At 43.8% G+C, this 22,431-nt stretch overlaps 1 protein-coding gene across 7 annotated transcripts in view; it reads right to left on the bottom strand.

Moving 5' to 3' along the window:
• IQSEC3 (IQ motif and Sec7 domain ArfGEF 3) overlaps positions 1-22,431 on the bottom strand; it is a 246,079-nt gene that overhangs the window by 142,044 nt on the left and 81,604 nt on the right. For all 7 annotated transcript variants that reach the window (XM_053255097.1, XM_053255098.1, XM_053255101.1 and 4 more), the window contains exon 2: positions 1,036-1,116. In XM_053255097.1, the coding sequence (XP_053111072.1) occupies positions 1,036-1,116 (81 nt within the window). The remainder of the gene's footprint in view (positions 1-1,035; positions 1,117-22,431) is intronic.

The raw sequence follows: 22,431 nt of genomic DNA, 5'->3' as shown, positions 1-22,431 counted from the left end.
CCTCAAGCCTGGAGAGCTGCTGCCAGAATTGTAGACAATTCTGAGCTAGATGGGTCAGTGGTCTGATTCTGTAGAAAGGAGCTTCCCATGGACCTTCATAAATGATTCTGCTCTCCGATCTGAGCAACAAGAAGACTCAGTTTGATGGTCTCTCCTCTTCCAGCCTTGCCTTGCCCCCAGGACCTCCCCCCCTTACCCTGGTTTAGTAGGCGCTGGGTCTATCACCAAGCCCCAATGACCCCCTCCCACATCCCAGTTCATCACAGTCCTGACTTGCTGAACTCCCTTGGCTGCTTTTCCAACTGCTACGGCTACTACTTTGAGAGTTGAACTAAATAGTCTTTTGAGGACATTTTTGGATCACACCCGGGACTTTGGACAGAAGGGAAAGGTTTCACAAAACTATGTCTCCCATTCACCTTTTCCAGAGTTGTGGGCTGCTGCCTGTTCATGCAATCCTGTTAATGGTGGTATTTACATTCTTTGCTGGCATTGTCATTAAGCTAATTATAAGTGAGGGCAGGAGGAGGAAATAAGGCCTCCTGGCCCTCACTCTGGCACCTTCTGGGAAGGAAGCACTGAGGGAAAAGCACTGGGAAGTGTAAATACTCACGGGTAATAAGTGGGACAAATGCTCCATCATTGTTCATGCCCCTCAATTACTGAAATGCCCACAGAACTCTACAGCTTAAGAATAGGCTCATCACTAAAATAACCTTCTTTCTGTTTCTTGGCCGCTGCTTGAGTCATTGTACAACTGGTCCTTCTGTTACTTCCTGTCTCCCTTGAAACTTCAAAGAAAGAGAATCATGTGGTGAAAGGCATTCTGGGGAGAAAGTGTTCCTCCAATCTGATGCTAGAGCAAAAGAACCACCCCTGGCAGACACCAAGTGTTGCTTTGTGGCATGGCAAGCCCAGGTGAATAGGAGGTGAGGGATATGGTCAGAAGCCTTCAGGTTTTGTGTGCAAGTGAAAATGAAGAAGGGAGAGAGGAAAAGAGGAACAAGCAGGGCATGAATTGAATAACTTTCCCACCTTGGAGAAGAGTCTGCAGATGAAGGCTTCTGCTCTGCATCAGCTGCCGGGCAGCAGAACTGGTGTAAAACAGTCTCATTCCTGTAACAGAAGACAAACAGTGGCAGGTGAGAGTTCAGCTCACGCACTGGCAAGCTAAGGGGATCATATCCTCTTGTCCACGTCCACTCCTGGCCACTGACTCCCACTGGTGATGGCGGTCCTTTAAGAGATAAAGGAAAACTTGGATTATAAAAAATGAAACTTTGGCACCTTGCAGTGATCAGCACCACTGCAAAAAACAAAAAACCCAAAAACCCAAAAGCCAACCCAAACAGTCCACAGAGCCCATGGTGCAGGTCTTAAAAGACTGCACCGACTCAGGTAGGCACGAAGGGGAACTGCATTTCTGAATTATCCCGGCATTAAAATCTTCCAAGCCAGCCAAGGACAATGTTTAGCTATAAGTCTCTTTGACCATCTTGCTTTACTCATAGGCATGAAGAAGGGTACATTAAAAGATGTGATTTCCCCATGTGGATATCTAATGTGGTATTATCATGGGTAGGGCTATACTACATATCTGGTTGAGCATTCTGCTCAAGCCTGATCAAGAAGCAAATTGCAAAAAGTTGGAATGAGACTCGATTAACTGAATTAGACTTGATTAACTAATTCAACTCTCTTCCTCATACTAGACTGGAGACAAACAATGGTTGTTAAGATGGTTGGAGGTGACATGGCTGAAGCATGCACCATGTTCTAATGAGGTTTCTGATTACAGTATGGTAGGGTGATAAAATGAGTATGGATTTGATATTTTTAATCCAGCTAAACAAATAATAACAAAGACAATAAACTACATGGATTTACATTAGCAGCATGTTTGTCACTCCAAAAAGCAATATATCAAATCACGATTTTAACAAATGCATCCTAACTTCCCTCTCTTAAGCAAACAATATTAGTTCACTTTATTACACATAAGCCATATCCCAGATTCTGAAGTCCTTGTCCATAAAGGAGGGGACCTTTGATCTTCTGTTTGCTAGCTATCAACATTTTAGCTACTGTTAACAAAATTTCAAATCCTCTCAAAATCAGAATCACTCACTGACCGATACAACCAAGCAAAACTGATAAGAGTCCACAGGTATATCATATCCTCACATATCATCTATTATTTTTAATATTCCTAATAACTGGACAACTTCAAAAATATGCACAAAAACTTCTGCTTTAATATGATCTCCAACAGCAAGCATTATGGTGGTTATAAATTCCTTTTAGCTTATGCGGTGCTATTGTCATTTGATTTTATAAATATTTCCCTGAAGATGTGCATGTATAGTTAACTTGAGACTGCAGTGTTCCCTGTAATGATTCCCAGATGTTGTTAACTACAACTCCCATAACATAGAACATCCCAGATTCAATGCCTGGCAGACTATTGCTCCATCTAGGTCAATACTGTTGACACTGACTGGAAGCAGTTCTCCAAGGTTTCCAGGAGGGGACTTTTCTCAGCTGTATCTGGAGAGGCACTCCGGAGTTGCTGCCTGCAAAGTTGGCACTCTACGGCTTCCATGTTACGTTTCGTTTGGCCTAAGTAAAACTGATGCCCTGCCTTTCGGTCAAGCCACCTAAGGCAAATTGCAACAGATTTGTTTTAAAATACGAGAACAAAATTCAAAGCAATTAAGACAACTGAAATCAGCAGAACAAGATCCGCATAAGAAGCAACCCAATTAGGTTCTGTTAAAAGCAAAGAAAAATCGTTTTTACCCGATGCCTAGAAGAAACTTAAGTGGCTGCCAAGCAAACATGTTTGGAAAGGGTGTTCCATGCCCAGGCAGCAAGGCAGAACGAAGCCTTGATCCCTTTCAGCGAGGGGCCTCACTCTGCCCTGGAGCCTAGAACTCCTTGGGCACTTGGCTCCCTTAACCTCATTTTGAAGGCTGGCTCACTGCCACAGTGCCACCAGGCACCCAGCCTGGTTCTCACGCCCAGGAGGAACCGCCCAGGCTGGGCTTTCTTAGCCTGGTTTCCCCTGCAGGTGAGAACGGCCTCACTGCCTTTTTGGATTAGGCCAAACCTTCCAGTTTGCTTCCCAGGCTGTTTTCTTTTCCTGTCCAAGACCATGTGGCCAGAAATACTGAGATGGGGAGAGAGGTCAGTGCCAGGTAGGGTTGACATCAACCGTCCCACACTGCACGGGATGTCCCTACTTTCTGTGGGGAAATGCTCGTCCCGTTTGGGACTCAATTTCTCCCGCTTTTTGACCTTTTTGCAAATCTTTTCTTTTAACTTTTAAAGCCACTGCTGAGCAGCGGCGGAGCAGGGACAGTGGCGAGCACTCTCCCGCCTCCCAAACTATGTAAATGGCTCTGGATGGGGCAGGGCTCGCTCAGGGCGGGCACGCTGGTGCCAGGCACGCTGCAGTTGAACTGACTGACAGGAGGGACGGAGAGAAGGTGGTGAAAGCGCCCCTTACCCGGCCCCGCCTTCCTCCCACATGAGGCAGACGGGCCAATTTCAGGCTTCTGCGCATGCGCGCATGTGCACAAAAGCCTGAAATCAGCCCGTCCGCCTCATGTGGGAGGAAGGCGGGGCCGAGTAAGGGGCGCTTTCACCACCTTCTCTCCATCCCTCTAGTCCTGCAGTCAGTCAGTGCTCAGTGGCAGTGAGTGCTTTCAGTTCCGCCATTCGCCTATCGCCAGTGCGCCCGCCCCAGCAAGCCCTGCCCCATCCAGAGCTATTTACATAGTTTGGGAGGCGGGAGAGCTCTCGCCACTGTCCCTGCTCCGCCGCCGCTCAACAGTGGCTTTAAAAGTTAAAAGAAAAGATTTTCAAGAAGGTCAAAAAGTGGGAGAAATTGAGTCCCAAACAGGATGAGCATTTCCCCACAGAAAGTAGGGACATCCTGTGTAGTGTGGGACAGCTGGCAACCCTACCTGGGTTAGGGTTAGGTGCTCAGCAGCGGCTTTAAAAGTTTTTTTAAAAACCCACAAAGACAAGCCCCGCCCCTAGATGGTCATGACCCCCCTCTCTCGGAGTCCCCGTCGCGATTTCAGCCAATGCAATGTTGGTAACCCTAGGCCAGGCCAGCTGCAATCTTCAAGGGAGATGACCCTGTACCCCACTGCACACATGGTCTCACCCTGGCTTCTGCTGCTTGTTCCGGGGTAGAGAGTGAATGAATGAGGCTTCTCTAAACAACGGAGGACTTTTAAATAATTCAAGCTCTAGGACCATACAATACTGTGGCTCTATTGTCTGCTATGAAGTCTGAATCCCTCCTTTTTGTGAGACAAACAAGACAAAAAAGGGGGGGGTCCCCAAAGATGCTGAATAATTATCGATAAAATCTTTATCCAAGCATTACAGGTTGAGTATCCCTTATCCAGACTGCTTGGGTCCAGAAGTGTTCTGGATTTCGGATTTTTCCGGATTTCGGAATATTTGCGTAATGAGATATCTTGGGCATGGGATCCAAGTCTAAACACAAAAGGTTACTGTATTTTATATTTTTAGGTTTTATTTAAAGCATAAAAACAAATAAGCATTGAATCTACAATAATTACAGGCCTTTTTGACATTTTCGACATTACCCTGTACTGTACCTTTACCAAACAGAGCAGGCACCAACATGAGCAGGGAGTGGAGGAGGGGGGCTTTTCCTCCCCCCCCCAGCTCCAAAGCGAGAACATCAAAAACATTAAAAAGCTTCACAATAAAAACAGAGCCGCAACTAGAGAGAATTACAGACAAAACCCGTCACTAAACCCCTTCTGAAATAAGTAAGTTTAGACTGCATGTTTAAAAGCAGCAGAATTGGGAATCTGTGAGCGAGTGAGCTGAGACATTTTTTTTGTTTGTTTGTTTTTTGTTTTGTTACAATGTAGTGTCATTGAGACTCAACCTGTACCTGGTGCATTTCAAGATTTAGAATGCTCTTCCTCAGAGGCAATTGTATATTCTAATATCTTTCTCTGGGGATTGCACTCCACATTAGCCGGAGTATCCGTGTCACGTAGCCACCTGTAAGCCATTTTGCAAGTTCCACTTGGTCAGGTCCGCTTTAAACTGCCATTTTCTTTCAGGAACCACCATCAGCTTCAAGACTACACCAGGATGAGTTACTGAAAGAGGGAACGACTCTTGTTATCTGCCACTACTCCCCTGAGCTACTAAGCAGGTCTCATCTCCCCATATTACTGCCTCTTAATCGAGATGGATTTTAGTGCCCAACAACCTGAATGGCTGCAACTGCTTGCAAGCAAGCTGAGCCCATGTGCTTGGGGGAAGGAGCAGCCTGGCCTCCCCTGACCTCAGAGTGATTCATGCCACGATGCTTGGATTTGCATTAGATTTGCAGTGCTTTCCCATGAATCCACTGCTTTCTTTGGGCATCCGAATTATGTAATCCAACCCCCTCCCTGCCCTTGTAAGAGTAGCCAGAAGTCACTGTGTGCACCGCTAGAATTCTCAGCTGCTTTTCCAATCTCCTCTGGTTTTGTACTCTCGCTGGGATGGATGCCATGAGGACAGAGGGAAGAGTGGCAACCTGGACGCTTGGACGGAAGGTTAAAAGCAAATAACTGAAGGAAGATTCTTTTTTTCCCCTTTCCCCTTTCAAGTGAGCTCTTTCACCAGCAGCCAACATAATCATTGAATTTGCAAAAGGAGCCGGGTTGTTTTAAACACCTGAGATGTTGATTAAAGAATCACATTTTCCTGTGTTTGGGTACTGAAGACTTTACCCAACCCCAGGGGCGTAGCTAGGGAAGAGGGGGCCCGAGTCCGCCCCTCTCCCTGCCAGGCCCTCGGAGTGAGGGAGATGATGAAGAAAATAGGGAGGGGTGGAGCTGGGGGCCCTCGGGACCTGGGGACCCTGGGTTTTTTGAACCCATCCACTCAATTAAAGCTACACCCCTGCCCAACCCCCAAATTCGCCTTTTTCAGCAAGTGTCTCTCCCTGTATAAGTGTCAGAATTCAAGACTCCTTTTCTGTTCAAAGTGGTGGTAGGTGTCAAAAGGAGGGCCAAAGAAGCTTTTAACCTGCCTCTTCCCTGAGACCTCTTACACCAGTGGCAACCATAAGTGAACACTACACTTGCCTTGGGTCCAGGCAGTCTTTTGTCAGTCAGAAGGACTGCTAAGAGGCTATAAGTTGACCGGGGTGGTCCTTTCATAAGGTGAGGCAAGGCAGTCGCCTCAGGCCTCAGATTACTGGGATGGCAACATGGCAACAAGATGTTCCCTGCTGCTGCCATCAGAAGGGCCGATCCGACACCTACAAACTTTGCAAGGAGCATCTCTCCACGTGCTCCTTCCAGTGCTCTCAAGAAGCATGAGGAGAGAAGAGGAGGCTGCTGGCACCTTTCCCTCCTCTTCACCCCCCAGGCCACTTTCAAAGCTTGCCAGGGTCAGTTTTGAAAGGGTCATTTATCACCTTGCCTCACCTCCAACGCCGCCACGCCAGGAGAGGAGAGCTGGTCTTGTGGTAGCAAGCATGACTTGTCCCCTTAGCTAAGCAGGGTCTGCCCTGGTTGCATACGGAAGGGAGACTAGACGTGTGAGCACTGCAAGATATTCCCTTCAGGGGATGAAGCCGCTCTGGCAGCCACCGAGCTCTGTGGTTTCCTTTGGTAGAATATGTGCTATTGTTGGGGTTTTATGATTATTTACCTTTCCCTTTGGGGTAAGTGCAAGCAGTCAGTCTGTTGCTTAAGTGTGCAGGTAACCGGAAGCTGGGAGGTGAGTAGCCAAAACTTGAGAACGCAGAATCAAGATTCAGAGCTATCTTGACAGGTCAAGCCTCAAATTTGGAAGATTCACTTGGACTGATTTAAGAACATAGGAAGAGAACTCTTTAGCCTAAGAGAGGGGAGATACGAGAGCCCTCTTCAAATATCTGATCCTTCTGTAGGCATTCTTCCCCGTCACCTGACGTTTCCAAAGCTCTTCCTCCACCACCTCCAGTGGGCCATTTTAGTAGCATCGACACAAAGTGAGGGAAGTCAGTTTATAATCTTCTCTCTCTTGGCTTTGAAAACGATTCTAAAAATTGTCTAAATATTAATCCCTTAAGAGCAATGCAAGACTCAACATTATTCCTGATCCAAACTACTGCGTGGATTAGCACTGACAGATGGCTAAAGGGGGAACTATAAAAAGGCTGAAAAATGGAATCAGCGATTTGGCGCAGGGTGAAAGGATAGCATTTCATTTCTCCACATTTTTTCCTTTTTCCTGGAGCACATCTTCAATAGAATATTAAGAAATATTGATTATTAAATGTCAAGGATGTTAAATCTGCAACACTTTGCTTTCCCTCTCCCTACACACAATTCCCGCCCCCCTTATATTTAGACCTTGCCTGTCAACCTAAATTAACTTCCAAAGTGATTTACAATTTAAATACACATTATGTAATTAGTGAAGGGGCAGTCGCTTCTCAGGGAAGACGGTCTCTTCTGACCACTGGCACCTGATGACATAGTCCAGGGACCTAGCAGTTCCCTCCAGAGAGAGGAAGCAGAAAGAGCTGCAGGAAGGGGCAGGGGAAGGACCATAGGTCAGCAGAAGAGAATCTGCTTTGTATGCAGGAAGTCCCAGGTTAGGAACATAGGAAACATGGGAAACTGCCATAACCTGAGTCAGACCATTGGTCTATCTAGCTCAGTATTGTCTTCACAGACTGGCAGTGGCTTCTCCAAGGTTGCAGGCAAGAATCTCTCTCAGCCCTATCTTGGAGAAGCCAGGGAGGGAACTTGAAACCTTCTGCTCTTCCCAGAGCGGCTTCATCCCCTGAGGGGAATATCTTGCAGTGCTCACACATCAAGTCTCCCATTCATATGCAACCAGGGCAGACCCTGCTTAGCTATGGGGACAAGTCATGCTTGCTACCACAAGACCAACTCTCCTCTCAGTACCTTTCATCTCCAGGGAAGGATGGGAAATGTCTTTCTGAAACTCTGGAGGGCTGCTGCCAGTCAATGTGGACAATACAGAGCTAGATGGACCAGTGGTCTGACTCAGTATAAGGCAGCTTCCTATTCATTTTTCCTGTTCAGTTCTTGCCCTGCCAAGCAGCAGTGAGAAACTGCAAAGCTGCCATTCTACCTGTTCTGTTGCCCTCACTAAGCCTCCAAACAAAACTGGTTTGTTTGTTACCCTGAATGCACCTCACACAGGAGATGTGCAAACCAATTGCCTCTCTCTTACACCCACACAAATGTGCAAGGGATTTTGTTAACCTTATCAAAATTATTTTAACATGCTTCAGATTTCCTACAGATATTTTGTCCGAGCAGGACTTCACCATTCACCTCAAATTTTGCTTTTGAGGCAAAGGTCAGTGGCAGGTCTAGTGTTGAGAGAAACTGATACACACACAGTTTTGCTAATCTTATAGACATTTTTTAAAAAAAATTCCCCAGAATTCCATCACCTTGTTCTTGCCTGAGCACAGGGTCCTTCAAATTTTTCTTTGGCTACTCCTGTTTTGGATGGAATTTGGTGGAAACTATTCTTAAGCAAGCCACCTAATGGCACAATGGGGAGGTAACTTGCCTAGGGAGCAAGAGGTTGCCGGTTTGAATCCCCACTGGTATGTTTCCCAGACTATGGGAAACACCTATATCGGGGGGCAGCAGCAATATAGGAAGATGCTGAAAAGCATCATCTCATATTGCGAGGAAGGTGGCAATGGTATCACACACACACACACACACACACACACACACACACACACACACACACCGTATTCTACCAAAGAAAACCACATGGCTCTATGGTTGCCAGGAGTCAACATCGACTTGACGGCACAACTTTATTTTTAAGGAAAGGCAGCAATGTACAATTCCTTGGGCAGAGACATCATTGACGGCAATCTATTCATCATCAGCCTCTTCTCTTAGCATGTGGCATATGAAGAGATCAAAGTTTGGAACCTGACACCTATTTTAGCACCTGCTTTAATCACCATTAAGTCACCTGGCAGGAGTACAACTAACTTTAATGCCCTGGTGGTTAAGCAACAGCTATTTCCCATTCAGTGTCATTAGAACTAAATCGGTTTCTTGGGAGCAGTCCCAATAAAACAGCTGTGCTGTGATAACTGTGTCCTGATGAATAATGAGAATGTCCAAATATGCCTGGGATGAGTCCCAGCACATTTGCACTACTGACCTAGGGAAGTGCCTTTCAAATCTTCATTGAAGGGAATTTCCTTTTCCACTTCAACCTAAGAATTACCATTCCCCGAATAAGCCTACCTGTCCATCCAAGTCATCTTCAGAGGCCCTATTCCATGTATCCATGCCATCTGACATGCTACTGGATAAGCTACTCAGGACATGGTCTTCTCAGTAGTGGTACCTAGACTATAAAATTGACTCCCAAGGGAGGTATGCTTGCCCTCCCCATTCTTAGAATGCAGATGACAAATCCAGACTCTGTTGTCTCAAAGGACCTTGGGGGCAACTGCTAATTAGCTGTTGGCCTCATTTATTCTCTTGATACTGCTGTGATTTTACTGGGTATGCGCATGTTTTTAACCATACGTTCATGTGCTGTTTTATGAGTTTGCTTTATATGGTTGTTGAGCCACCTTATGGATGCTGATGGGTGGAAAGGCAGTGGACTAATATTTTAAATGAATAATAAATTAAATGAACTAATTAGCCAAGGAACTGCTTCACAGGCCTCTTGGATGGAAGAGTATCCATGTGTAGCCACCCACACAGTCCATGTGGAATGTAAACTATGTCTCTGAGCTAGGCTTTATTGTTATGAGTATGCACCGTAGAAGAACACACCTTGTGGCTGCACACTGTGCATCATGTCTGCCACTATTGATCACATTTGGGAGTCCCTGATAAGCTTCCTAGGACTTGATAGGTTCCCTATGAGACAGCTGCTGTTTGATCTACACTGGCCCTCAGAATGTCCTTGAACACATGTCAATGGATGGTTTCATCTTTAAAGCCACAACTGGTTTAAGTCCAGAGCGTCCAAAGGACCACCTGCTTCCACATGACCTTGCTGGGTCCTTGGCATCAGGTAGGGAAGCCTTGCTCTATATCCCAAGTGTGATCGGTGAGTACACAGGACAGACCCTTCTCAGTTACGGCGTCCAGGCACCCATCCTTGGGCTGCCTGCCTAGTGTCTTTCCTCGTGGCATTTGTTTCAACTAATATGTTTTCCTCTTTGAATTTATATCTGCTACAATATCAGATTCTCATTTCAAATAAATTCCATCTGGCTAGGCATCTCTTTGCTTTCCCCCCCACTCTCATGAACATTTTGCTTTAAGTGTATTTTTCTTATCTAGTTAACTTCCAAACGTTCCTGTTTCCTATGTTCCTTGACCAACTTTCTATACATCTTTTTATTTCTTACACAGACATTCACATTTATTTATATTAGCCAAAATATCCCATTTCTCCTCCTCTTTATTTAATTTATTTATTTATTTAATCATAGTTCTATACCCCCTGAGGAGGTATACAAAGTTAAAATATAACAAATGCAAAACAAAACCAAAACAGTTAAAACTCACAGGACAAATAAAAACAAACTCAGGAGATAAAGACATGTTAAATAGTTTTAAAATAATTTTAGTTAAAAGCCTGCAAAAACAGGTTCACCTTGAGTGTCTCCCTAAAAGCAAACAGAAAAGAAGATGCTCTTATTTCAACAAGGAGCATATTTCAAAGCCCTGGGGCAGCCACAGAGAAGGCCCAGTCCCGAGTGACCACTAAACAAGCCAGCGGCAACTATAATCGGACCTCTCCAGGTAATCTTAATAGGGTTCATGACAAAGAAGGCTCTCTCTTAAATACCCTGGGCCCAAGCCTTTGAGGACTTTATAGGTAATAACCAGCACTTTGTATTTCACTCGGAAACATCGGCAGCCAATGCAATTCTTTTAAATTCAGTGTTATATGCTGCCTTCGGATTGTCCCGGAGACCAGTCTAGCTGCTGCATTCTTTATTATTCTTTTAATAAAAGAAACATAGTTAATGCATTTTCCTTTTATTACTGCCTTCAAAGTATCCCACAGAATATATATCATAATTCTGCATGACACATTATGTGCAAAGCAGCCCTCAGTTACAAATGATCATTCATTTACTTACAAAGTCATTTAGTAATAAGGAGTTGGTGAATCGATGGTCAGCCTGACGTGCCTTTATCTCTTACATGCTCAAATAACATACAAAATACTATATGTGGTCTGGACAAATCTGGGCATTTTGTATACTAATAAGACCACCTTGTTTAAGCAGACCTTCAACGTAATTTAATTGTGGCACCCCCTGAATGACTGGTTGCTTTTTGGCTACTGCTATGTTGCTTCCTGTGAGGGAGTTGGAGTTCTGAAACCGCTAAGCCGCTGAGCGCACAGGAAGTTGCCTTATACCGAGTCAGACCATTGGTCCATTTAGCTCAGTACTGTCTCCACTGACTGGCAGAAGCTCCCCAATATTTCAGGCGGGTTCCCCTTCTCATCCCCACCCCTGCTCGACCTGGAGATACCAGAAATTGGGACCTCCCTGGGGCCTTCCACATTCAAGGCAGAAGCTTGAGACAGAGGAATTCAGTTGCTCTCTGGCCTAACTTTACGAAATACCAGACTGGTGTTCTGGACATGAGATGATTTCACACAGCTTACTCAAATGAGATAACATCCTTGAAAGTTAAATCATCTTTATTGTCTAACATGCAAAGGATAATTCACGTATAGATGCTGTTTCCTCAGAATGTGTTCATTCAGATTGGTGATACTCGGACATTAAACCCATTAGGTAAAAAGACCATTGTCTTCAGCTGGGTTCAAGTGAGGATTGAAGGCCTCTTCCCCTCCCTCCCAGCGTGGAAGAAAACGTGGTCTTCACGCTATGTTTTGGAAATCCAAGTAGATTGCTTTATTGATACAAAGACAGTTTCAGCTGAAATTGGGTCAGGGATAGCTTGTGCAGGTCACAGACTTGACCAGATTCAAAGACCCCTTGCAAAGTTCAGAACACAGTCTTATATTGTTAAACGAGGAAATAACATCATTTGCTTCAAGTTGCTTAAACATTTCAACCAGTTAGCTGGACGGTTATCCGTGTATATTAAACAAGGAAGTTACATCAAGAGATCATCACAACTCTGCATGATAGAATGCTCCAGCAATGTGCAAACTGTCTGCTAAAGCATTATTCAAATCTCATGGGACCTTTCCCCGCATTCTATTTCAAGCCAAACCCCAAGTTTGCCATGTCCTGCCTACAGTGCTAAGTTAGTTTTCCTGTTTTCTCTTCGCATAGCATTTTTGCTCAAACAGTTCCTGCATCAAGCTAGCAAAATGGCTTGGGTTTGGTCAAGCAAGCAAAACGATTTCCACACCAGTAAAGTAAAGTAAAGTAAAGTATGCCATCGAGTTGGTGTCGACTCCTGGCAACCACAGAGCCCTGTGGTTGTCTTTGGTAGAATACAGGTGGGGTATACCATTGCCTCCTCCCACGCACTATGAGATGATGCCTTTCAGCACCTTCCTGTATCATTGCTGCCCGATATAGGTGTTTCCCATATTCTGGGAAACATACCTGTGGGGATTTGAACCGGCAACCTCTGGCTTGTTAATCGTCATTTCCCCGCTACACCATTAGGTGGCTTCCTCCTTCCCAGAGAGGGTGCTTATCTGCTACTGGTAGGAAGTAGAAAGAAGATGAAAGGCCCAAGTAAAGGAGGAGCCAGTGCTTTATTGACCCTCAGACTGAGACAGCACTACAAAGCTGTTCCCAATACATTGATTCTAAATAGGCTGCACTAGCTTTTATCTGCTTACATGATCAGCATGCTTCTGGTGCATCTATAACATATACTAAGTCATTCTTCTAGAGCAGGGATGCTCAACTTCGGCCCTCCTGCAGATGTTGGCCTACAACTCCCATAATCCCTGCCTGACTATGGGCCATTGCAGTGGATTATGGGAGTTGTAGTCCAAAAACAGCTGGAAGGGCAAAGTTGAGCAACACTGTTCTAGAGTTACATCCACCAATAGGAAGTCTGGCTTGCTACTTGCATGCATACCAAACCCATGATGCTGTTGAAGCAACACAGCAGGCACAAGGATCAAGGCCTTCTCAATGGTGACACCTCCACTGTGGAATTGTCTCTCTTGGGAGTACCTAAGGGCTTCTTATTTTTGGACAGATGCTGGAAAAAGTTATTTTTTAAAAAAATCTGGGAGGTAATCCAATTTTTAAAAAATCTGGATCAAGGTGATCCAGTTGACATCATATACCTGGACTTCCAAAAAGCTTTAGACAAAGTTCCTCATCAAGGACTCCAAAGGAAACCTCAGTAGTCATGGGATAAGGGGACAAGTACATTTGTGGATTGCTAACTGGTTGAAAGACAGAAAACAGAGGGTAGGTATAAATGGAGAGTTTTCACAATGGAGGGAAGTAAGAAGTGGGATCCCCCAGGGATCTGTACAGGGACTGGTACTTTTTAATTTATTCACAGATGTTCTAGAAGTAGGGGTAAGCAGCGATGTGGCCAAATTTGCAGATGATACCAAACTCTTTTGGGTAGTAAAATCCAAAACAGATTGTGAGGAGCTCCAAAATGATCTCTCCAAACTGGGTGAGTGGGCGACAAAGTGGCAAATGCGGTTCAGTGTTGGCAAGTGTAAAGTGATGCACATTGGGACGAGGAGCCCCAACTTCAATTATACGTTGATGGGATCTGAGCTGTTGGTGATTGATCAAGAGAGGGAACTTGGAGTTGTAGTGGACAGCTTGTTGAAAGTGTCGACACAATGTGCGGCAGCTGTGAAAAAGGCCAATTCCATGCTAGGGATCATTAGGAAGGGGATTGGAAATAAAAATGCTAATATTATAATGCCCTTATACAAAACTATGGTGCAGCCACACTTGGAGTACAGCGTACAATTCTGGTCACCACATGTAAAAAAGTACATTGTAGAACTAGGAAAGGTGCAGAAGAGGACAACCAAGATGATCAGGGGCCTGGAGTACCTTTCTTATGAGGCAAGGCTACAACACCTAGGGCTATTTAGTTTAGAAAAAAAACGACTGCAGGGAGACATGATAGAGGTCTGTAAAATCATGCATGGTGTGGAGAAAGTGGATCAAGAGAAATTCTTCTCCCTCTCACATAACACTAGAACCAGGGGTCATCCCATGAAATTGATTGCCAGGAAATCTAGGACCAACAAACGGAAGTACTTTTTCACACAGCGCATCATCAACTTGTGGAATTCTCTGCCACAAGATGTGGTGACAGCCAACAACCTGGATAGCTTTAAGAGGGGTTTGGATAACTTCATGGAGGAGAGGTCTATCATCGGCTACTAGTTGGAGGGCTATAGGCCACCTCCAGCCTCAAAGGCAGGATGCCTCTGAGTACCAGTTGCAGGGGAATAACAGCAGGAGAGAGGGCATGCCTTCAATGTACCTGTGGCTTCCAGCGACATCTTGTGGGCCACTTGTGTGAAACAGGATGCTGGACTAAATGGGCCTTGGGCCTGATCCACCAGGGCTGTTCTTATGTATTTCAAACTTGTTCTGCTATTTCTAACTTGTTTTAAGCCAGTTTCATCACTGCTGTATTTTTGGCTTGCTCTGCTTGATCATGCAATTTTATTGTGAGTATAGTTTAATTTGATGTCAGTCACTTAGACAACCCATGTTGAAAGCTGAATGTCAACAAAAAATTAAAAAAACAAAGATATGAAACTGCTTTATACTGAAACCGACTATTGGTCCACCCAAGACCAATAATCTACTCTGAGCTTGATAGACCAATGGTCTGACTCAGTATATGGCAGCTTCCTATGTTCCTACTCTGATTCTACTCTGCTTGTCTACTCTGATTCGTAGCAGCTCTTTGAGATCTCAAAGGAACTCTCTTTCAACTTTGCTACCAAAGATATCTCAACCTGGAGACTGGGTTGGACCTGGCTTCCATCCAACAAAGAAAATCCAGCAAAAAATCCCAATTTCACATATACACTGATGGAATCTGAGCAGTCGGTGACTGACCAGGAGAGAGACCTTGGGGTCGTGGTGGACAGCTCGTTGAAAGTAGCAGCTGTGAAAAAGGTTAATTCCATGCTAGGAGTCATTAGGATGGGTACTGAAAATAAAAATGCTAATATTATAATGTCCTTATATAAATCTATGTTGCAGCCACATCTGGAGTACTGCATAAAGCTTTGGTCACTGTATCTTAAGAAGGATATGGTAGAACTAGAAACGCTGCAGAAAAGGACAACCAAGATGAACAGGGGCCAGGAGCTCCTTCCTTATTAGGCAAGACCGCAGCACCTGGGGCTATTTACTTTGGAAAAGAGGCGACTAAAGGAGAGACATGATCGAGGTATATAAAATTATGCATTGAGAGGAGAGGGTAGACAGAGAAATATTTCTCTCACACACAACACTCGAACCAGGGGCGATCCCATGAAACTGAAGGTTGGGAAATTTAGGATCAACAAGAAGAAGTACTTTTTCACTCAGCGCATAATTAATCTATGGAATTCCTTGTCATGGGATGTGGTGATGGCCACCAGCTTAGGTGGCTTTAAAAGGGGCTTAGACAAATTAATGGAGCACAGGTCTATCAATGGCTACTAGTCTGATGGCTGTGGGTCATCTCCAGTCTCAGAGGCACCATGCCTCTCAATACCAGTTGCAGGGGAGCAACAGCAGAAGAGAGGGAATGCATATACCTCTTGCCTGTGGGCTCCCCAGAGGCATCTGGTAGGTCACTGTGTGAAAAAGGATGCTGGACTAGATGGGCCTTGTGCCTGATCCAGCAGGGCTGCTGTTCTGCTCTTATGTTATGTTCTTAAAACTGATTAGATGCCATAAAGTAAGTAGTAATGCCTTTTCTAATATTACTACTAGTAGTAGTAGTAGTAGTAGTAGTAGTAGCAGCAGCAGCAGCAGCAAATATTTATATTAGGGATGTACACAAAATGGATGTTGTGTTCTGTTTCAAGCTTGAAATAAAACACAAATGGCTGAAATGTTCCATTGAAACAACTGGCCTGACTGGTTGTTTCGATCAAACAAACTCAAAATGTTTTGAGTGTTTCGGCCATAGGGAACAATGGGGAAACTAAAAACAACCTATTGTCCCCCATGGGCAGCTCCTAGGGACACCCAAATGGGTTGTGTGGTAGGTCATGATGGGTGTAACCTACCACCCAATCCACAAAAGAAACTGGAAAGCGGACAATTTTTAAAGAAATTTTCAACCTTTCCCACAAACCCCCATAGGATTCTATGGTGGTTACAGTTAGGGAGTTTCTATGGGGGGTTGGAGTTAGAGGGCATCCTATAGGGGTTTGTGGGAAAGGTTAAATATTTGTTAAAAATCACCCGCTTGCCCATTTCTTTTGTGGTTTGGTGGTAAGTAGTAACTATCATGCCCTACCATACAACCCACTTTGGTGTCCGGAGCTACCCATGGGGAACAATGGGGTGTTTCAGGTTTCCCCATTGTTTCCTATGGCCGGAACAAATTGCAATCACAGAGTGCACACAAGTTTTGCATTGCAATTTGCAACTCTACCTTGAAAAACACTGCAGAAGCCTACAGTAAAAGGGAATCTGTCCCTCCCAACACAGAACACACCTTTCAAACACAGTCCAAATATGGCCAAAAAACAATCACTGACCCAGAATGCACTGCCAGTCACAGTACCTGCACTGAGGTAACATCATTGGCACAAGTTAATTCCTAGCATTGCAACAGCTGCCACAGCAGCACCCTTATTTAGTAGCAAGCATAGCCATAAGCTCAACTAGAGCAACTTCAGCCACATTTTGACTAAATACTACAATGCAGATTGCAGAGCAGTCTACCACTGCGTTGGGTGAAGCACAAATTAGTCTCAAGGACAGACATGGAGCTCATTACAGCAATCACCAAGAAATACTACAGGGGGGGAGGGGGAGAGAGAGCTTCCTGTGTCCAGCTGTTCATTTCTCACCACAACACTATTTCACGAACAAAACAAACCACAACGCAAGGAAGGAAGGCACCCAAGTTCTGCCTTTGTCAATCTGAGATCCAGCAAAACCAGATACTTATAGCAGCAACAGTGCAGTATATTATACTCAGTGCTGAGAAAAGAAAACCACAATGTATCCTCTGTAAAGGCTCACTCTGCCTCCCAGTCCATTTGAATACATTTTGAATTTGAAATTCCCTCCTTTTGTGATCCCTCCCCCTCATTCACTCCAGCCAATAGGGGCACAGTGTCCCATGACAACACTTGATTTTTATGATAACAAGCCAACCAAGAAGAAAGGAGATTGTAAGCCAATCGGAAGCCAGTGCCAGAAAAAACCAATCAGTGAGGGGGAAACAGACCTCCAAAATGGAGCTCAGGACATTGGGACATCTTAAATGAAACGGGGTTGTTCAGCTCCAAGGTTGATACAGGCCCTTTATTTAAAGAGTGTTTTTTCAGCTCAAAACACTTGAAACAGCCCATTTCGAGTTGAAACGTGTTGCCATTGAAACGTTCTGCACATTCCTAATTTATATACTGCTTTACAACAGATATTTATAGTGTGAACCACCCAGGGACATTTTTGTGTGAAGCGGTATATAAATGTACTCAATAAAATAATAATAAATAACCATGTGTTTGAGTATGCATAGCATACTATCCACAGCAAAGGTCAGAAAGAAATCTTCCATCCTCACTAGAGTTGCCATGCCCCCCAGAATTTCAGGTTTCACATGGATTTTAAGCATCTCACTCAGATTCCTTAGCCCACCCAGATCTGCCTGGATTTCAGCTTTCTTTAAAAAAAAAAAAAGCTAAGCTCTAGCCCTTGGAGAAGTGGAGTTATGGAGCAAAACATGCAGTCTCTCTTCTGCTCAGAAATTACTTTCCAGCCAATTTACATTATATGCAAATTAGGCACCCGGATTTGGAAAGTCAGAATATGGCAACCCTAGTCCTCACCAAATGCTGAACTTTTCTTTTATGCAGTTCTACATAAATAATTGATGGATATTCAGATATTTCCTAACGGTTAATAAAGCGTGTCTCTTGTCTCATGATTTCCAGAAAGGTTCTGGTAGAGATTAATCTGTCTGGAACTGCGCTCAGATTCAAGCTCTCTCTTTTATTAGGGTGCAAATCCATGAGGCACAATTCCCCATTACAAGCCCCACTGGATGAATGAGCAGTTTGCAAGAGAAATTCTTAATAACCTGCACCCAACAGTATGTTGTTCTACCAAAGTCATTTTGCCTCTAAACAGGCCCTTTCCCCCTTTGTTCAAACAAGCACTAGCTTTAATTACAAAGGAAATTAGTAACAGCCAAATGCTCGTTTTTAATTATGCTGATGAACATTCTCTAAATCCTCTTTAGTTCTTCTGGTGTTAATTATAGTTTGTCATACTGATACCTTTGAATATGGATTCATCCCAAATATTTTTTTAATCTAAATTTTTGCCATATGCTGTATTAAAACAAAACTAAAACTAAACCCTAGCAAAACAATGCACTGCTTTCTAATATCCCCACCCCAACATTCATGATAAAGCTCATGAAAGCGCCAAGATTTTTATCAGTGAATTGGCAACCCCTTCTATTATTACTGGGAGTGCGACATCTCAGAAGAATTTCAGTCTCTTTCAGAGCAAGATTAAAATACTCCATGTTTGAATAAATATGTCTTTGGATGAGTCATGGAAAATGTGCCTGCATTCTAACACACACTTATTTGTAAAGTTTGTTCCATAATTTGCTACATTTGTTTTTCCTGTTTCTTCCAAGTTAGGTGCTCACTTTTTTGGCTGGCTTTCTAACGTCTTTATTATTACTATTATTTATTATTATTATTATTTTAAAATGGATGGAATGGAGGCATTGGCACTGTGGTGCAGGTAGAGGAGAATGAAGCAAGAGTGAAATCCAAAGATATTCTAAATATGAGCATAATCAAATCTCACCTTCAGCCACCAGAGCATTGACAGGCAAAAGGCAAAGCAATATAAAATCAGAGCTCTTTTCAGACATAATCTAAAACTCCATGAACATGCAAATCCCTTGCCTTAAATTGAAAAGGCACAATTTCAGCCATTCAGTGGGCCCCGGTTTCCATCTCATTTGTGTCATTTTAGACCTCAGCTGAATTTGATGGAGTTATTCCCAATATATAATGCAGTGAGGGGAGAAGTGGGCTGTGATTGGCAGCCACAGTTCCACAATCACAGAGATAGAAAGAGACCAGAGAAAAGGATCCCATCATACTTATAAGCCATTTCCCAAGATCGAATTGGAGTAGCCATTTTTAAGTGTTCCCCAGGGCAGAAGTGAGAACTGCCCGTACAAATCAATGGAGAAAACCAGGATTTTGACGTAGCTGTGACTGGGCACTGCCCAACCCAAAATAAAAAGGTAGGCACCAAAGGAGATCTTGTTTTCTCTATGTCTTCTTTCATGTAAAAAATTAAATTTTAAATTAATAGCTCCTATAGAGAGTCGTGGCCAGTAGTGGCCTCACTTTTTACTGGTCATTCAGCCTGTGTGTCTCTCTAGTCAACCCTATGACTACAACACAATATGACAACCATACAGCATGGGAATTGTCCCCCACCATGAGAAAATACCAAGCCTCATTGTTCTGAGGTAACTGGAAGCGCCAGTCCCAACCCTTTCAGTTGTACAACCCATAATGTGGTACTTGGGAGGCACTGCTTTGCAGTGGTTCCACTCCTACCTCTCGGGCAGGTTCCAGATGTTGTCCCTTGGAGACTGCTCTTCTTCAAAATCTGAACTTTTGTATGGTGTACCTCAGGGCTCCATAATGTCTCCGATATTGTTTAACATCTACATGAAACCTCTGGGAGAGATCATTAGGAGATTTGGTACAGGGTGCTATCATATGCTGATGACACCCAAATCTATTTCTCCATGCCAGCATCATCAGGAGAAGGCATAACCTCCCTAAATGCCTGCCTGGAGTTGGTGATGGGCTGGATGAGGGATAACAAACTGAGACTGAATCCAGATAAGATGGAGGTACTCATTGTGTGGGGTCGAAACTCGGGAGACAATGTGGATCTGCCTGTTCTGGATGGGGTCACACTTCTCCTGAAGGAACAGGTACGCAGTCTAGGGGTGCTTCTGGATCCAAGCCTCACCCTGATGTCCCAGGTTGAGGCAGTGGCCAGAAGTGCTTTCTATCAGCTATAGCTGATACGCCAGCTGCATCCATTTCTTGAGATAAATGACCTCAGAACAGTGGTACATCTGTTGGTAACCTCCAGACTGGATTACTGCAATGTGCTCTATGTGGGGCTGCCCTTGTATGTAATCTGGAAACTACAGTTGCTGTTTGGATGGTCACATGTAAAGGAACTTTAAAGACAGTAAATCCAGGTTTGTTGGAAGGCATGGAATTCTCCGCTGCTTCCACATTAAAGGAAAAGGACATAGAAAGCCCAAGCCTGACTGACCAGGCTAGATCATCCCATTGAGATCATCAGGAGAGGTCCATCTGCAGTTGCCACCAGCTCGTCTGGTGGCTACTCGGGGACGGGCCTTCTCCGCTGCTGCCCTGACGTTTTGGAATGCGCTCCCTACTGAAATAAGAGCCTCCCTATCTCTGACAGCTTTTAACAAGTCTTTAAAGATGCATCTGTTCACCCAGGTTTTTTTATTAAATATTGTTTTAATAGTTTTAATACTGTTTTAAAATATTATTTTAAATTGTTGTAATGTTTTTACTTTTTGTTTTTCTGTTTTAACTAATGTTTTACTTTTTCTGTTTTTACTTTGTTGTAAACCGCCCAGAGACGTAAGCTTTGGGCTGTATAAAAATGTGTTAAATAAAATACATACATACATACATACATACTGTGGTAAGAAAAATGCAGCATAATATTGGAGAGCAGGGATGCAAACACACACACTTTCAAGAGGGGAAAAGCCTCTAGAGATATGACAAGCCCTTCTCGCTATCCTCTGGGCAACATACAGAACATGCTGCTCTTTCCCTCCGCCATCCTGGTTGGGGAAGTAACTTGCGTAGGGAGCAAGAAGTTGCTGGTTCGAATCCCCACTGGCATGTTTCCCAGACTATGGGAAACACCTAGATCGGACAGCAGCGATACAGGAAGATGCTGAAAGGCATCATCTCATACTGCGTGGGAGATGGCAATGGTAAACCCCTCCTGTATTCTATCAAAGAAAAAACACAGAGCTCTGTGGTCACCAGGAGGCGATGGCACAACTTTACTCAATTAATAATATCATAAATTTAATCAGTGAGATTGATCAATTAAAAATCATTTACTGACTGAAAAGGTGCTCTTCCCAATTAACTGGTCATCAGATAAGATCACATATTTAATACAAATATTAATTAAAAAATGCAGGCAGCAAGTGCCGTTTTAGAAGAGGAATAGTCTTGTCTAAGATTATTCCTGCTTCCACACAGATGAACATCACCTAAAAACAATTTTTTCTTTAGAACTAATTTTTCATATGCAAATTTATGCAAAATTAATTGATTCACCAATCCAAATATGAAAATGATGAATATTTATATACCACTTTTCAACATAAGTTCCCAAAGCATGTTACATACATACATACAAACATACATGGCTCATTGTCCCCAAAGGGCTCACAATATAAAAAAGGAAATATAAAATAGACACCAGCAATAGCCACTGGAGGGATGCTGTGCTGGGGATAGATAGGGCCAGTTGCTCTCCCCCTGCTAAATAAAGAGAATTACCCCTTTTAAAAAGTGCCTCTTTGCTCAGTTAGCAAAAGGTTGCCATATTCTGGCTTTCCAAATCCGGGTGCCTAATTTGCATATCATGTAAATTGGCTTGAAAATAATTTTTGAGCAGAATAGTGACTACGTGTTTTGCTCCATAGCTCTACTTCTACAAGGGCTAGCACTTTGCTTTTATTTATTTATTTATTTAATGAAAGCTGAAATCCAGGCGAATCTGGATGGGCTAAGCAATCTGGGTGAGATGCTTAAAATCCGTGTGAAACCCGGAATTTTGGGGGCCACGGCAACTCTAAGCAAAGAGGACAATTTAGGACAATTTGCAATTGAGTAGAACTCAAATTAATGTTCTAAAATGTCTTTAATCAGGCAACAGCTTTCTCTTGAATATATCCAAGAGCAAGCTTTTCAGAACATATCCAAGAGCAAGCTTGCTGAGAATCTTGCCCACACAACCAGGCCGAAGCCTAAAATGGTTCCCTGCTATCTCCTGCAGTTGAAGGCAAGAAGTGTGAAGGCCTGCTGTTCAAAAGCTCAAGGGCCTCTGAGCTCACAAGGACCCTGGGCAAAGCTCAGAAAATCAGAGAAAGAGAGAGAGAGAGAGAG

Source organism: Hemicordylus capensis, chromosome 5 (genome assembly GCF_027244095.1).
Source record: "Hemicordylus capensis ecotype Gifberg chromosome 5, rHemCap1.1.pri, whole genome shotgun sequence".
Classification (NCBI taxonomy): domain Eukaryota; kingdom Metazoa; phylum Chordata; class Lepidosauria; order Squamata; family Cordylidae; genus Hemicordylus; species Hemicordylus capensis.
This window is presented reverse-complemented; position numbering and strand designations above follow the sequence as displayed.